This window comes from Scyliorhinus canicula, chromosome 3, assembly GCF_902713615.1.
Source record: "Scyliorhinus canicula chromosome 3, sScyCan1.1, whole genome shotgun sequence".
NCBI classification, from domain to species: domain Eukaryota; kingdom Metazoa; phylum Chordata; class Chondrichthyes; order Carcharhiniformes; family Scyliorhinidae; genus Scyliorhinus; species Scyliorhinus canicula.
This window is the reverse complement of record NC_052148.1, coordinates 149456420-149474999: the sequence shown is the minus strand read 5'-3', so window position 1 is coordinate 149474999 and position 18580 is coordinate 149456420. Positions and strand designations below refer to the sequence as shown.

The 18580-nt window shown below is 45.9% G+C and overlaps 1 protein-coding gene and 1 pseudogene across 1 annotated transcript in view; one reads left to right on the top strand and one right to left on the bottom strand.

Moving 5' to 3' along the window:
- lgi2a (leucine-rich repeat LGI family, member 2a) overlaps positions 1-13917 on the bottom strand; it is an 85345-nt gene extending 71428 nt beyond the window's left edge. Inside the window, exons 1-2 of the mRNA XM_038791479.1 lie at positions 13617-13917; positions 12904-12975 (exon numbers count right to left, since the gene is read on the bottom strand). Coding sequence (XP_038647407.1) covers positions 12904-12975; positions 13617-13798 — 254 coding nt within the window. The 5' untranslated portion in view covers positions 13799-13917. The remainder of the gene's footprint in view (positions 1-12903; positions 12976-13616) is intronic.
- Positions 13918-17701: 3784 nt separating this feature from the next.
- LOC119964006 lies at positions 17702-17798 on the top strand (annotated as a pseudogene).
- The last annotated feature ends 782 nt before the right edge of the window (positions 17799-18580 follow it).

The following is an 18580-nucleotide window of genomic DNA, read 5'->3' as shown; positions in this document are numbered from 1 at the left end:
GTAAAGAAGTAACAATTTTAAGAGATACGGGAGCTAGTCAATCTTTAATGGTAAGAGATGAGGAGTTATGTAGTTTGGAAGGAATATTTCCAGAAAAGGTGGTGATATGTGGAATTTAGGGTAAGAGGAGTAGCGTTCCGTTATATAAGGTAAGGTTGGAAAGTCCAGTGAAGAGTGGTGAAGTGGTAGTCGGAGTAATCAAGAAACTATCTTGTCCAGGAATACAGTTTATCTTGGGTAATGATATAGTTGGATCGCAGATGGGAGTGATGCCTACTATGGTTGATACGCCAGTGGAAAATCAGACATCTGAAGTGTTGAAGGATGAGTATACTGGGCTTTTTCTAGATTGTGTTGTAACAAGGTCGCAAAGTCATAGGTTAAGACAAGAGGAGAAATCAAAGAGTGAAAATAAAGTTGAAGTTCAATTATCAGAAAAGAACAAGAACAGATGGACGATGAGGCGGATATTTTTAGTTCAGGAAAAGTGGCGGAGTTACAACTGAAAGATATGGAAATAAAACAGATTTATCAGAAAGCATACAAGGAAGAGGAATCTGAGTGTATGCCAGAATGTTATTACAGTAAAAGTGATGTCTTGATGAGAAGGCATATGCAGGCGGATGAAAAGTGGGCATAAGTTCATCAAGTAGTATTGCCGGGAGGGTATAGAAAGGAGGTGTTGCGAGTGGCACAGTGGGAGGTCATTTGGGAGTAAGGAAAACTCAAGTTAAAGTACAAAAACATTTTTATTGCCCTGGACTACATAAGGATGTAGTTAAATTTTGTCGATCATGTCACACATGTCAAGTGATAGGAAAACCTCAAGCAGTGATAAAACCAGCACCCTTAATACCCATTCCAGCATTTGAGGAAAAGTGGGAATCGATATCTTTTGACTATAATGGATGTGTCTACTAGGTTTCCAGAGGCCATTCCAGTACGCAACATTACAGCTAAGCAGATTGTGGAGGAGTTACTTCAATTCTTTACGAGATATGGACTACCCACAGAAATACAATCAGATCAATGATCAAATTTTACCTCAAGGTTATTCAAAGAAGTTATGGATAGCTTAGGAATGAAACAATTTAAATCAACTGCATACCATCCAGAATCGCAGGGAGCATTAGAAATGTAGCATCAGACATTAAAGACAATTTGAGGGCTTATTGTCAAGATTATACAGAGGATTGGGATAAAGGAATTCCATTCATACTGTTTGCAATTAGGGATACACCTTAGGAGTCAACCAAATTTAGTCCTTTTGAACTGATTTTTGTTCATGAGGTAAGAGGACCACTTAAATTGATTAAGGAAAAATTGGTGAGTGAACAGTTGGAACTTATATTATTAGATTACATGTCAAATTTCAGGGAACAATTAAATAGAGCAGGGGAATTGGCTTAGACAACATTTAAAAGTTGCACAACATGTGATGAACCAGGTAGAAGACAAGAAAGCTAAATTTTGTTGTTTTGCCAGTAGAGATAAAGTTTTAGTATTGTTACCAGTGGTAGGTGAACCTTTGAAAGCAAGTTTTTCTGGGCCTTATCAGATTGAAAGGAAATTAAGTGAGGTGAATTATGTGGTAAGGTCGCCGGATAGAAGGAAACCTCACCGAGTGTGTCATGTGAATATGCTTAAAAGGTACTTTGAAAGGGAAGGAGAGCAAAAGGAGGAAGTTTTAATAATTCTACCTCAAAGTGAAGAACCAAATCCAGATGACGTTGAATTTGACATCCCTCAAATTAAACTGGAAAGCGAGGATGTTCTTAAAAATTGGGATAAATTGTTGAGTTACCTTTCAGAGGAAAGAGTTACTGTTATCACATGGGCAAGTTTGTGGAGATAAATTGGGATGCACTAAAATGACTATACATGATGTAGATGTGGGAAATGCTGTTCCAATTAAATAATATTGTCATGTGAGAGTACCTTTAAGAAATGGGTGTTTAAGAAATGCACCTGTAAGAAATGGGTGTTTAAGAAATCTACCTTTAAGAAATGGGTGTTTATCAGTGATGCCAGAGTGTGGGTGGAGCTGGGCTTTCTGTCAGCCTTTTACTTTCGTTTTAGGTTGTTTGCTGCAGGGTGTGTTTTAGTTTCGATTTCAGTGTTGGATGGTATATATCAATATACCATCTGGTAATTGATATATACCAGATGGTATATATCAATTCAAAGTTATGCCATTTGGCACGAAAAACGCCCCAGCCACATTTCAACGGTTAACTAACAAAGTTGTTTCAGGATTACCCAATTGTGCAGTATACATCGACGATCAGGCAAATTTTAGACAGACATGGAAAGAATATTTGAAGCATCTGATGTAGTTATTCGATCGACTTCAGGAGGCGGGTTTGGTGGTAAACCTCGCCAAAAGTGAATTTGGAAAAGCCCAAGTCACTTTCCTTGGCTATACAATGAGTCAGGGTCGAATAGTCCTACAGGATGTTAAAACAAAAGTTATTGGGGAGTTTCCAATACCCTCGACACAAAGGGAAATAATGCGATTTCTTGGCATGAGTGGATTTTACCGGAAATTTGTGTTACATTTTTGCAGCGTGGTCGCTCCACTGACGGACTTGCTGAAGAAGCATAGCAAATCTCAGTGGACAGCAAAGTGTCAACAGGCATTTAAAGGCCTAAAGGCTGTGTTAACCACTGCTCCTGTATTGGAGAATTACAAGAGACTCAGTGATCAGTGGAAATAAAGTACCAGGAGTGGGATTCTCCGCGAACCGGTGGGGCGAGCAACTCCGACTCGAAGGAGTGGCGTGAACCACTCCGGCGTCGGGCCGCCCCAAAGGTGCGGAATCCTCCGAACCTTCAGGGGCTAGGCCGGCGCTGGAGTGGTTTGCGCCATGCCGGCTGGCATGTAAAGGGCTTGGCGCCACGCCAACCAGCGCCGAAGGGGCTCCGCTGGCCGACACGAGTTGGCGCATGCGTGGGAGTGCCAGCGTGTGCTGGCATCATCCCAATGCAGGCGCAATGGGGTTCATCTCTGTGTTGGCCATCGCGGACTGTTATAGTGGCCGACGCGGAGGAATAGGGTGCCCCCATGGCACAGGCCCGCCTGCGGATCATGGGCTCCGATAGCAGGCCAGGCCACTGTGGGGGCACCGCCCAGGGCCAGATCCCCCCCGCGTCACCCCGAGGACCCTGGAGCTGCCCACGGAGCCAGGTCCTGCCAGTAAGTACCTGTTGTAATTTACGCCGGCAGTATCGGCCGTAAACGGGCGGCCACTCGGGCCATCGCGTGCCGGAGAATCGCCGGGGAGGGGGGCGCGGCCAGCGGCCAGCGACTGGCGCGGTGCGATTCTCACCCCCGCCAAATCCAGTGATGTCACTGTGTGGGTGGAGCTGGGCTGTGATTCTGTCTTTTACTTCCGTTTTGAGCTGGAGGCTGCTTTGTGGCGCCGAGTTTTTTGGTTTCGATTTCAGTTTGGAGCTGCATTCAAACAAGGAAGGTGTATTTTTGGTCTCTCTCTCTGCATGCTAAAGAATGTTTCCAGACCACTTGATAACTTGATACCTGCTTTCTGTAAGGAATTCAAACCTACTTTTTTGTAGAAAAGTGTGTTTGGCTTTTGGATGTTGTTTGGAAAGTTATTAAGGGTTACCTATAGAATACTGTATCTTTGGGGGGGGGGTATTTGTGCTGGTAGTTGATAAGATGTTTACTGTGTGTTTATAAATTGTTAATTGGATTCAAAAAATATTTAAGATCTCTGTTGCATAACACCTGGAAAGTGGGCCCTTGTGCTCCTCATTACCAAAATCTATTAAAAGTTGTAGGTCAGGTGATTTCCATGATACACTTTGGTGTTCTCAAAATCCTGGCCCATAACATATGTCCTATTAATAAAGCCCAGGATACTGCTCTCTCCACCTGCCCTGCCACCTTCAATGATCTATGCACATGGACACTCAGGTCCCTCTGCTCCTGCACTCCTTTCAGAGTTTTGCCCCTTATTTTATATTGTCTCTCCATGTTCTTCCTGTCAAAATGCATCTTACACTTCAATAATTAAATATTAATTATTCACCAATGGTTCCTTAAGGGCCCCCTCATTTTGCTATATTGATTTGGAGCTTTAATATACAAATCAAACCTAAAAATAATTATCATGAGTAGAAAATGTGGCCAGATTTGGAATAATGTACTTTTTCTGGCCAATTGCATTATCTTTTGGGCATTTATTTTACAATTCCCAAGTAGTTATAAATTCAGTTTCTTTGAGAGTTGCTTGTTTTGTTTATTTCTTCATTTCAATGGTCTGTGTACTATTTATAACTGACATGCACATTTTGCCCAGATTGATTTACTGCTTTCGAATGAGAATAAAGTTTGAATTAAAAATTCACAGCACTCAGTGCAGATCATCAACATATTATACTATGCCAACAGTACATTTCAATTAGTGAGAGAATGCAAAGCTTTCCAGTCACTTATCCTGGAGAAAGATTGAGTCACTGGCATGCATACATCAAAGGTTCGACTGGTGACCCCTCTCTAAGTTTTTACTGGTATTGATTGGATTGAAAGATCCATAGTCATAAACTTGCTCCAGTGTCTGCTTTGATGTCCCAATTACTTGTATAAACTGCAAGAGAATTATGTACCATTTGTTGAGGTGGCAATAAACATTTACTGTATTACATCTATGAACAAAATGTATTTACTTTCAAATTACGGCTTGTGTTCCTGATTTGAGTGGTTATATGATTCATTGTCTATCATTCAGTAAAATCAGTGTTGCTGCAATATCCATCAGTAAGTAATGATAACAACTATTTTCCACATGTAACAGTTTTCCTGTTTAGTACTTTGGTATAAGGACAATGTCATTCAGACACCTAACATTTGCCTTCCTGCAAATAAATATAAGAGTATCACTTTTTTCCCCCCAAAAGTATGTCACAGTAATAAAATAAAAACTGAACAGAAAATAGGACTTGGTTGCTAAATAATGAATCCTATGATTAAAGTCTTTTTCATAGAATTTACAGTGCAGAAGGAGGCCATTCGGCCCATCGAGTCTGCACAGGCTCTTGGAAAGAGCATCCTACCCAAGCCCACACCTCCACCCTATCCCCATAACCCAGTCACCCCACCCAACACTAAGGGCAATTTTGTACACTAAGGGCAATTTATCATGGCCAATCCACCTAACTTGCACATCTTTGGACTGTGGGAGGAAAGCGGAGCACCCGGAGGAAACCCACGCACACACGGGGAGGATGTGCAGACTCCGCACAGACAGTGACCCAAGCCGGAATCGAACCTGGGACCCTGGAGCTGTGAAGCAATTCGGCTATCCACAATGCTACCGTGTTTTGATGTGGACTAATCAACAATTAAGAGCTATAAAGCAATCTTGTAAAAATAATAAACAAAACAGTAACAATTTGATGTTTAAGAAAGTTTCATTGTCAAATGATGCCTCCTTAGATTACCTTGCTGTTTCTGAAAGATAAAACTGTAAAACATCTCTAAACTTATCTGGGTGAGTGCAGCTCCTAACAAAACTCAACAAGCTTGACACTATTAGGGACAATGCAACCCACTTGATTTGCACCTTAAACATTCATCCCCTCCACCACCGATGTACAGTGGCAGCTGTGACACAAGATGCACTGCACCAACACATCAAGGTTCCTTCGACAGCACCTTCCCAAACTAGCAACTTCTACCACATTGAACAACAAGGCTAGCTAGCGGATGCATAGGAACGCATGAGAACGCTGACACCTGCAAGTTTCCCGAAAAGCCACATACCATCCTGGTTTAGAACTGTATTGTCATTCCTTTACTGTCGCTGGGTCAAAATCCTGGAACTCCCTTCCTCATAGTGCTGTGCGTATACCTACACCACCTGCACTGCAGTCATTCAAAAAGGGCAGCTAGGGACAAGCAATAAATGCTGTCATAAAAAATTAACATCCCTTACAACCTTTAGCAAGTTACACTCTACATGGAACAGAGGCTTAATCTTTTCATTACTTGGATCTAGTTTTAAATCCAACTTGACGGATAGAACGAAAATTAACTCTGGCTTCAAGGATTCTTTATGAAATAATTTCAGATCATTAGACTTCAGCCCCGAATAGGCATGGACCTACGCACAAACTGGCCCAAAATTAGCAAGTTTACTCAAATATATCTCAGGATAAATGATGTGGAAAATGGAAAAAATGTCATTCTGGTGTGCGAGGGGTGGGGTGGGGGGTGGTTGATAATAGCGGGTTGCTTTTCTCAGGCTGAAGTTGCTGTCACAAAGTACAGGGGGGGCGGAATTCTCCGTTCCTGAAACTAAGGCCGGGAGGCGCCGAAATCCCGGCCAAGTGTTGACGCCGGCGTCAAAACCGGCGTGAGCGACGCCGGCATCAAAGGGCTTCCTGGCCCAGTCATTCTCCTCTTCACCGTGGGCTAGAACGGCGCCAGAGTGCTGGGCGCTGCTCCGGCGCCAAAAGCTGGGCCTACACGGCTGGCATGGGTTCATGCATGCGCGGACCCGCGCCGGCCATGGCGCGCATTCATGGACCGACTCCGCGCCGGCGCATGCGCATGGATGCCGTCTCCGCGCCGGCCCCCAGGCAGCATGGCGGAGCTCTACAGGGGCCGGGCGCAGAGGAACACAGGCCCCCTTCGAAATGAACGCACTCGCCGATTGATAGCCCCCGATCGCGGGCCTGGCCACCGTGGAGGCCCCCCCTGGAATCGGAGAATTGGCCGGCCGGAATCAGAGTGGCGTGGCGGGATTCTCGCACCCCACCTCCCCGGCGATTCTCCGACCCGGTGCGGGCTGCATACCTGGCACCATACCTGGAACGATTCAATGACTATTAAGGGGCTAGCACTGGCGCCACGTGGAACACAATTGATTCCAATGAGAAACGGTGCGGAAATCACTGGGACTGAGATTGACACTCACTAGGCTAACAAGCTGTAGCTGCATTTACACGTTTCATTCCGACCCACATCATCCCAGCCAACAAAATGGCAGCTCAATGGAAAGAGCGGCACCCCGTTTCACAGACACCAAGCCGGAGATCCTCCTGGACGCAGTGGAGAAGAGGCGGTGTATTCTGTACCCCGGCCTGGGAAGGAGGCTGCCAACCACCGCCGTTTCCATGCCTGGGCATAGTTGGCAGAGGCGGTCAGCGCCGTGAGCAACACCGTCCGGATCGGTCAAGAGTGCCAGAAGAAACTGCACAATCTCCTCAGGGCGGCCAGGGTGAGTTGGCAACACTGTGACCTTGACACTAACCCACATCTTACCCACCTGTAACCCGATCCTCCCTCCAAACCCAGAGAGAGGCCGAACCCCCACCCTGCACAACATGCGGCAGCCATACCGGCCTCCGTAGCCTGGTGCTCTGGCCACTGAGACCACCAGCTACCCACCCCCTGGATTGCATGGGTAACACTGCGTTTCTGTTTCCTCCCCGAGAGCATGAGAAAACAGGAGGGGGACCGCCGGACCTGCAGCCCCTCACCATGGCACAACAGAGGGCCCTGGACATGGTCGGCAGCCCGGAGGAAAGGATGGAGGTCGACCGCGGGCAAGGAAGTGAGACCCTGCTGAGTTGCAGTTCCCGTGACCCGTTTGCCAACCACCACCACACCACCCTCACCCCCACACCACCTCACCCACACAACACCCCCACCCTCACCCTCAGCATCACCCTCATCCTCACCCCCACCACCCTCCGGCCCACAGTCTAATTATGCGTCTTGTCTTCTGTCTTGCAGGACCTACTGGTGATGTACATCTGGGTCCATCTGTACATCCGGGTCCATCTGGTGACCCCGCCTCCAGCCAGTGCCACAGCCAGAGCCCCCCCCCCCCCACCCATGTGAGCCAAGCAGTGACGAGGAGAGCATCTCGGATGGCAGACCCAGATCCGAGACCCAGGAGACCCTGGAGCTCGAGTGAGGGGATGACACTGATTTCCCGTCACAGCTGTCTCCAACACCCTCCACCATCCCAGAGACACTCACCTCGGTTGGAAACGTTCGTGAAGAGGCTCCTGGGCACTATCTGGATGTGCACCACACAGCTGATTGGGTACAGCGGGTGGAGGTCAGACGGTCAGACGGTCGGAGGGCGGCCGACCCCAGGGGCTAGCTGCCGCCCCGACGTGTTTCGGGCTTCTGGAAGGGACAGTCCCATCGATTGTGATGATGCAGTTGCAGAGCCAGGGACTACATGAAGGATTGTCGGCGAGCATCCAGCACCTGCAGGATGGAGGAATCCAACCGCCTGCAGGAGCAGGAGGTGGTCCCAACTGTGTGTGTCACCCAGGCCAACACCACACGGATGGTGTCTGCGGTGAAGGTATTAGGCGCAAGGCACTGGGCAGCATGGTAGTACAAGTGGATAGCACTGTGGCTTCACAGCACCAGGGTCCCAAGTTCAATTCCCCGCTGGGTTACTGTCTGCACGTTCTCCCCATGTCTGCGTGGGTTTTCTCCGGGTGCTCCGGTTTCCTCCCACAGTCCAAAGACGTGCAGGTTAAGTGGATTGGCTATGATAAATTGCCCTTCGTGTCCAAAAAGGATAGGAGGGGTTATTTGGTTATGGGGATAGGGTGAAGGTGAGGGCTTAAGTGGGTTGGTGCAGACTCGATGGGCCAAATGGCCTCCTTCTGCACTGTATGTTCAATGAAAGTTTTGGCTATGGATCAGCATGTCCAAGGCCTGGGGCATTCTGTGCAGGCGCTGGCTTAGGCCCAGGGCAGGGTTGCCACCTCACAGGTAGCCATGTGTGAGAGCCACCTGTAAAGTTCAGCAGTGCTTCTGAGTGTGGCCCAGTCACAGCAGGTCATGGCTGAGAACGTTGGCGGCATTGTCCAGGTGCTGGCAGACATGGCACCGACACAGATGAGGGTGGCCCAGTCCCAGAGGGAGGTGGTGCTGTCACTGGCTGATATAACACAAACCCAGAAGGTGGTGGCTGAGTCAATGAGTGATGTGGCACAGTCCCAGACATCGATGGTCCACTCCCTGTGCTCGATGGCTGTGAGCATGCAGACCCTGGTCAAGACCAGAGCAGGCTTCCGGGACTGGCAGCGCAAGGTGGGTGTGGAGCCTCAGGGGATGCCTCTGTTCGCATTCCCATCCCATGGAATAACCCAGGGGCCACCAGGCACCCCGAAGGGAGGAGGAGGTGATGGGGCCTGTGCCGGTGAGTCCCGCAGGAGGGTTCTGGAATACCGCAGCAACTCAGACTCCACCCCTCCTCCCCCTCTCCTGTTCCTGCTGCATCTGGTGGGCAGCGGGCAGAACAGGGCAGCACCAGAACAGCAGCTGGACCCATCCAGTCCTGGTCGCCCCAGAAGACGACCCCAGGTCGCAGGGTTGGAATCACAGCAAGCTGCCTCCACTCTCGATCTACCATCTGGGGATCCACCTAGATCCATTCCATCACACGGCAGAGCCCGTGAGGCCCGAACATTAGACACCAGTTAATTTAGCATGGGTGCAGTGCACAGTTTAGCTCACAAATCTGTGAGGCTTGGCCTTCATGTTGTCACATTAAACACCCGTTCAGTGTTACAACCTATCTCGGTGCTCTGTCAGATGTGTGTGAGGGGTTGGCTGGTCTGGGCTGGCCAGAGTTGGGGTGCAGGGGAGCGGTTGGGGGGAATGGGGGAAGTTGTGGCTGACCTGGGCTCTCCACCCTTCCTGCCCGACCGTTCACACCACTGTCACCCCAGGGGTTCGATGGCACCGTCTGATGGAATGACCAGCTCGCACGCAGGGATCATCCAAGTGGATGGTGGAAAGTGCAACCCTGGGCAGGTGTCAGACGTTGTCATATGATACGGAGCAACATAGCCCATCACAGAGTGGGCTGTCATCATCCTCCACCCCACGGACCAAACCCGGTTTTACCCTTCTACTGAGGGGGTTGCATGTGGGGGGGGGGGGAGTTTAGGTCAGGCGGGGGAGGGGATGCAGTTTCCATCCCCCTAGCCAGTACCCCCCACCGCCCCCCGCCCCCCCCCCCCCCCCCTCACCGCCCCCCAAGCAGTGAACCTGGATGCGATTAGAGCTAGGATTTTGACCCAGAAACAGTGAAGGGTGAACAATATATTTCCAAGCCAGGATGATGGGTGGATTGAAGGGGAACTTTCAGGTGATGCCGTTCCCATTGTTGAAGCTGCACTCATCCGGGGGGGGGGGGATATTGTCCAGGCCTTGCTGCATTTGGACATGGATAGCTTCAGTATCTGAGGATTTGTGAATAGTACTGAACACTGCAATCATCAGCAAACATCTTATGATGAAAGGAAGGTCACTGATGAAACAGCTGAAGGTGGTTGAGCCTAGGACACTACTCTGAGGAACTCCTGCAGTGATGTCCTAGAGCTGAGATGACTGACGTCCAACACCCCCCACCATCTTCCCTTGTGCCAGGTACTGACTCCAATCAGCAGTGAGTTGGCTTCTGATTCTCATTGACTCCAGTTTTGGTGGGGCTCCTTAATGCTACAGTCAGCCAAATGAGGCCTTGATGTCAAGCGCTGTTACTCTTACCTCACCTCTTGAGTATTGCTCTTTTATCCATGGGTGAAGCAAGTCTGTAATAAGGTCAGGGCTGATTGGCCAGTAATGTCCTGAAACTGAGGTGACTGACATCCAGCTGTCACTCACATCTTCCTTTGTGCCAAATACGATTCCAACCAGCAGAGATTCCCCCCTGATTCCTACTGAGTTTTGCTAAGGCACCTTAATACCATACTCAGTCAAATGATGTCTTGATGTTAAGGGCAGTCTTACCTCTTGAGTTCAGCTCTTTTGTCCATGTTTGAACCAAGGCTGAAATGAGTTCAGGAGCACAGTGACCCTGGCAGAACCCAAACTGAGCAGGTTATTGCTAAGCAAGTGCCAGTTGACAGCACTCTTGATACTTGACATTTCCACACTTCCACCACTTCAGTCATGATCGAGAGTAGACTAATGAGACCATAATTGGACAGGTTGGATTTGTCCTGCTTTTTGTGTACAGGACATACCTGGGCAAATTTTCACATTGCCAGGTAGATACCAATGTTGTTACAATTATTGGAACAACTTGGCTAGGGAGGTGGCATATTTGGAGCACATTTATAGGTATGCCAGAATCTTATCAGGGTCTTTACCTTTATAGTATCCAATCATCTCATGGAATATATCACATGGAATAAATCGAATTGGCTGAAGTCGGGCATCTGGGATGCTGGGAACCTTAAGGAGAGGCCAAGATGGATCATCCACTTGGCACTTTTGGTTGAAGATTGTTGCAAATGCTTCAGCCTTATCTTTTGTGTTGGTATGCTGGACGACAGCTGGTTGCCACCCTGTATCCACTGAAACCTGCTGGTTCCTCATGTGACTATCTGATTACCGTCATCAAGAGGCTGTCACTACATTCTTACTATATACTGGGATTGTACTTGTGATAAATATCACTCTATTTACAGTTACTAATGACATAAATGGGGAGCCTCAACCAGATTCAATAAAGATAGCCTATTTTTGACACAGAAGTGCTATGTTATTCCTCAAAGTTCGATAGTAAGAATTTAGTTTTGTTTGATTTATTATTTTCTTTATGATTCTCAGATTTATTTACAATCTGGCACAATCCATAAGCTTCCTGCAGTGATTACCTATTTTCCAATTTTGCCTTTACTTATCTTCTGAATGATAGTGACTCATGCAGGATTCTGTGGAACGTGGACTTTTTTCAATTGTTCATTCTTCATCTGTGAGTGTGAGCAGCCAATTGGCAGCAGCTATCTGCGGGCAAACATAATAGGGATATTGCAAAGCATCATTAGCAATGACCCTCCCAGCACTAACTAGGACAAATCCATTCAGTTGGGATTGGTTCATTCAACATGGCTACCTTGGGGGTTTTCTGTGTAAGTTAGCACTAGTCATTCAGACATTTGAGGAACAGAGGATGTTCAGTTGCTTTTCATTTGAAACACACTTATCTTTAGGTTCTCCTTACCCTGTCTGAAACTCCATTTGCCTCAAATCATCTTGTGTCACACTTACAGGGGTGGGTAATAGGGAAAATATCCATGGCCAATGGAAATTGACTTCACAATCATCCCAATGTCGCAATGAGGTTAAGGATAAAGTCATTGGTAAGATCCTCATTTTGAACTGTACATATATCACTGGGAAATGGGTACTTCACATGAGATAGTGGTGTAGTGGTATTTTCACAGGACTAGTAATCTGGGGACAGAAACAGAAAATGCTGGACAATGTCAGCAGTTCTGACAGCATCTGTGGAGAAAGAACTGAGCTAATATTTTGAGTCCACAACGTTTTGTCAAAGAGTCATTCAGTCATCCAGCCATCCTGACTTGAAATATTAGTGCCTTTCTCTCTCCACAGATGCTGACAGACCTGCTAAGATTATCCAATATTTTCTGTTTCAAATTCTGGGCACCTGGGTTCAAATCCGGTCACAGCAGATTCAATAAAAATCTGATATTAAAAAATCGAAGGATGACCACAAAATCATTGCTGATTGTACTAAAAACCCATCCGGTTCACTAATGCCCTTTGGGGAAGGGAATCTACTGTCCTTACCTACATGTGGTCTACATATGCCTCCAGACCCACAGCAATATGGTTGACACTCAAATGCCCTCTGAAACAGAGGGCAGTTATGGATGGGCAATAAATGCTGGTCCAACTTCACGTCCAGTAAAATGAATTCAAAAAACATTCACAACATCTATGAACACAGCAGTTTTGACATCTTGACAAATGTTTTGCTTTTTTATATCTTAGCATTTTGCACGAGAAACTAACCGGCCCACCGAGAGAGAAGAGAGAATGTTTAACAGTCCGTCCGTCCCGTTAAAAAGCAAAGCAATACTCACAGAAGTTGCAAAAATGGTATGTTTGTAAACATCCCTTCTGTTATTTCGCGGTAACTTCCGTTCACCAAACTCCTGGGAGCGGAATAAAACAAAAACATTAAGAAGATGCAATTATTCCATTATTGATTTGCCATGACGCACTTTATCCAGTTTTGTTCAACGATTTCCCTTTCCAGAGGCTGTTCTTTACACTTTCTCTTGAACATAGAGCCCTTGCAACATAAATTATTCTGTAAATGTGTAGCAGAGAAATGTTTAAAAACCTGCTCGAAGGGATGCACTATTCTATTCTCTTTCACAAAGCCTGACCTACTCCCTTTTATTATGTTGCTGAAGGAGTAAAAATTAAAGTAAAAGTGCAGTTGAAAAAAAGGAGTGACCTGAGTAATATCATGTCACCGCATTACAGAACCACTGTTCAATCGCAAATTGGCAGAAAGTTCAATATTCTGCATTGCCAACGCTGCAAATTGCTGCCTAGAGAATGGGTCTAACGCGTACCTTTCATTTGTAAGTTATCTTCTTATGTTGCACCATGCAGTGAGATAGAGTTACACAATAATATAAACAACCTGACTTCTATTACAATTTAAACTTAATTTCCCTCCGTGCAGTGAGGTTTTATTTTGAAGCGGCGAAGTAATAAGAAGTGTCACTTCGTGAGGAACAAATGAAAACATATATATAGATTGTAGTCGGTTCTGGTTACTTACAGGGAAATGATATCATTGGGGGGGATCCTTGGGACAGATGAAGTTCCAACACACATGACAGAGTCCCTTGTACAACTGCAGCGCCGTGGACATTTCGCTAGTGCTCTAACCTCAGCACCGGATAACAAGCTGATTCCAATTGCAACAGAAAGAAAGGCCAAACTCTTATTCAAAGTGCACATTTTGGGTCTTTGACATGTTCGTGCACACGACCATTAAAAAGAAGCCAGCCCCTGCCACACTCCTGCGGCTTTCCCTTTCTGCACCGTCCGCCGTTTAACACAAAGCGCTGACATCAGCCAGAACCCGCAGCCCTGGCGCCATGAATTATTTATTGGCTGTTCCCTCCCACTCCAGAGAGTTTAAAAATATCCACTTCTCCCACAACACGGTTCGACGTGCCCTTGCCCGCTGCTTTACCTTTCCCCCTCCCCGCCCGCCCAGTGAGTGTGCAACTCAAGTGCTGAACCGTCACATTGTAAAAACCTTTAAAAATAAAACCGAATTGATTATTGCAACTTAGGAAGGCAAATATGAATAGACTCTCGATGGGATTTTTTTTAAAAACAAGAAATACTTCCTTTCTCCTTCACCTGAGCGATTTGCAAATAACCCCACAATTTTCAAACCAAAAAGGGTGAAACTTAAAGCGTGCTTACTTTTATTATCAATTTGAATTTGTTTTATTCTCGCAGTTAACACACAACTTCCCCCGCTCACCCCTTCCTCTTAATATTCCCTTGGAGAGATGACAGTAATTATAAATAGCACCAAGGTGGGTTGTAAATCTTTAATCCATTTGTAATTTATATGTGCATTCCATTTAAACTGATGAACTTCAAATGTATGTGGAGGACTCGAAAGACGATGTTTTGTCTGCAAGTACGGCTGATGTCGAGTTGGGTGCTGCCACTGATCTCAATCAGCACCTTGGACAAGGACACTGACTGACTGTCAGCATCTTTGTGAAGGAGGCCTGTAGCCACACACCAAAAATAAAACAACACGCAAAACGACAGTAATCCAGGGACAAAGAATCATGAGGTAATCACCAGGACTGTTCATACTGGGTGGCGACTGACACTTTCAGGATTGATGTTTGTTCTAAAAATAGCTTGCGTGTCACCTCGGTAGCCCTGGAGGGCTTGACGGGCACTGCAAGTCAACACAGGCTATTGAAATAGACACGTCAGATGTGTTTGAAAAATAATAGAATACTGGCAAAAAATATCACGACAAAATCCCATTACAACCATGACTTCATCATTTAACATAATAGCAATACATGAAACAATTAATGATCGAGATAACAGCGTCAATTTGTGGCTGACTTTACAGGAGGGTAATGTCCCCTGTAAACAAGATGAACCATGATTTGGGAGAAAGGGAATAATAATTTTAACCAGAGGTACATGTAAACTGATGTAACTTCATGTACGGGTTGAATCGGTTCAAAGGTGGTCATTAAATGGGGCACAGTGGGGAGGAAAAGCTGGATTTTTTGTTGCCTCTCCATTTATGACATTAGGTGAACATTTTCTTGGATGTGCAATTTTTTCTGTGGTGATGGACTAAGAGCCATGTGAGTAAGTCTGAAGGGCTGCAAATGTGGATATATTAAAAACTGATCGGATTCTCTCTAACTGATGGTTATGCATTTGTATAAATTGATGATAATTATTTTCTACACATGGGGAACAAGGTTCCATTTCTTGACTAATACTAATTTAGCGCGAGGAAGAATAAATCAATCTTACATTTGATTTGAAGGGCAATGACATTATCTATATCTAGTGAGATAACACAATGAATGGTCATGACTCTGGAAGCTGCATTTTCAATTGACTGATTCAGAAGCAGATCTCTGTCAGCTGTGACTTGAGTTTCACAGCAGAAAATCGAGCAACCTTCAGAAAGTATTAGTCAGAATTACAACATTTCTGTTTGTTTCTGAATTTTGGGACAGATTGGTGGAGGACAATTTTAAGTTTAAAAAAAAAAATTTTTATTGAGGTATTTATATATCATACATCGAACACAACCATACGGCAGCACGGTAGCACAAGTGGCTAGCACTGTGGCTTCACAGCGCCAGGGTCCCAGGTTTGATTCCCCGCTGAGACACTGTCTATGCGGAGTTCTTCCCGTGTCTCCATCGGTTTCCTCCGGGTGCTCCGGTTTCCTCCCATAGTCCAAAGACGTGCAAGTTAGATGGATTGGCCATGCTAAATTGCCCTTCGTGTCCAAAAAGGTTAGGAGGGGTTATTGGGTTACGGGGATAGGGTGGAAGTGAGGGCTTAAGTGGGTCGGTGCAGAGTCGATGGGCCGAATGGCCTCCTTCTGCACTGTGTGTTCCATGTTCTATACCAAAAAGAATGCAAACAGGAATAAACATAACAAATACTTAAATATCTAACACTCCAATATTCTTCTACCCTGCCACTGCCTTCCACCTCCATGACATCCTTTTTAACCCCCAACACCACCCCCCCCCCCCCCACCCCCCCCCCCCCCCCCCCCCCCCCCCCCCCCCGCCTCCCATCCCCACTGTTGACAGCTTAACTGTTTTCAAAGTAGTCGATGAACGGCTGCCATCTCCGGGCAAACCCCTCCACAGTCCCTCACAAGGCAAATGTGATCTTTTCCAACCTGAGGAATTCCGCGAGGTCGCTCGCCCAAACCCCCTGATTTCGGGGGCTCCGAGTACCTCCATTGCAATAAGATCGTCTCCAAGCTACCAGGGAGGCAAAGGCCAAAACATCAGCCTCTCTCGCCCCCTAGACTCCCAGGTCTTCTGACACTCCAAAAATTGCCACTTCTGGACTCGGGACCACCTTCACCCCCAACACCTCAGACATAGCCCTGCAAACCCCCACCAGAATCCCTCCAACTTTGAACAGGCCCAAAACATATGGACATGGTTCACAGTGAGTGCTGGATAATTGATAAAGCAACCCACTTCAATGGAGTTACTTTCACAATTACTATAACACTCTTTCTGCAGCTATTACAGGATTCTTCTGGAGGAAAGTCATCAATGCAGGTTAGACCATCAAGGCACAAATTCATTGCAGTTTATTTGCCAAAATGACTGGTTTCAAGATCTAGTTTTGCTTTTTGTTTGTTCTTCTTCAGCAAATCTGAACAATCATTTACCACAATGGACAATTTTGCTAATATCCATATGTTCCTAATGGTAGAAAATGCACCTCAATTATTTTAATGAGAAAACAGCTTACAGCTACAACATCATCTTCTGGTATATAGATGTGATTGAGGGCAGAATAACCTTATTTCAAAATCTCTGAGTTAGGTGGAAATTCACATTGCAACTGGCAATCTTTTCAAACTATTTTTGTCCATAATCATATTGTGATATCCAATTATGTTTCTGAGCTAGAAAGGTAGAACAGAAAGATAATGAGGTTCTGCTTAAAAGGATTCAGCTTCAATTTAATGATGCACAATGAAAGAAACATTGCTGAAAATAGCCAAGTGATAATAGGAAATGTGTATCATACACAGATTATTGATTCAATAAAATGCACTGTGATGTATTCATTGGCAGTGCTGATATAGCAACATCCATCAATGCGTTGACTGCAAATGTAATGCTTGAGAATGAACAAGAACATTAATTAACTAACTAAAACACTTCTTAAAAAGATTGCATTGATTGTAAAATGCTTTCCGGTTTATTCAGTTTATGGTTGGTGATTGCAATGGACTTTGTCACATCGTAAACAAGATAATAAAGTCAACTCTGAAACGCTAAATATGAGCTAATTGTAGGCAGAGGTGGGAGTGTAATGGTATTGTCGCTGGGCTAGCAATCCAGAGACCCAGGGTAACCCTCTGGACACTGGGGATCGAAACACATCACAACAGATGGTGAAAGTTGATTTTTTTTTAGAAATCCTGAATCAAAAGTCTAATGATCACCATTAAATCACTGTCGATTGTCGTAACAACCAATCTGGTTCATTAATGTCCTTTAGGGAAGGAAATCTGCCATCCTTACCTGGTCTGGCCGACATGTGACTCCAGATCCAAAGCAATGTGGCCGACTCTTAAATGGCCCAGCACTGCTCACTTCGGCAGCACATATACTAAAATTAGAGCAATACAGAGAAGATTAGCATGGCCCCTGGCAGGCAAATTCGTGAAGCGGTAAATAGCCCAGCAAGCCACATCTTTGTATCAAACTGCTAAAAAGTCTAAAACGAATGAAACCAGACAGACCACCCAGTATCGACCTTGGCACCGGAAATGAAAACAGCAAACTCAGCCTTGTTGATCATGCAAAGTCCTCCTTACTAACATCTGGGGGCTAGTGCCAAAGTTTGTAGAGCTGTCTCACAGTCTAGTCTATCAACAGCCCAACATAGTCATACTCAGAGAATCAAACTTTACAGATAATGTCCCAGACATGACCATCACTGACCCTGAATATGACCTGTCCCACTGGCAGGACATGCCCAACAGAGGTGGTGGCACAATGGTGGGAGGGAGTTTCCCTGGGAGTACTCAACATCAACTCTGGATCCCATGAAGCTTCATGGTATGAGTTCCAATGTGGGGAATGAAACATCATGCTGATTCCCCAGTACGCCCTCCACCTCAACCCTAGCAGATGAATTAGAAATCCTCTATGTTGTAAACCACTTGGAGGCAGCACTGAGGGTGACAAGGACACAGAATATAATCTGGGTGGGGGACTTCAATGTCCATGACCAAGAGTGGTTCAGTAGCACTACCACAGACTGAGCTGAATGGGTCCTAAAGGACATAGCTGCTAGACTGGGGCTGCAGCAGGTGTTGAGGTAACATCAAGAGGGAAAAACATACTTGACCTCATCCTCACCAACCTATCTGCTGCAGATGCTTCTGTCCATAACAGTGTCAGTAGAAGTGATTATTACACAGTCCCTATGGAGACAAAGTCCAGTCTTCACATGAGGATA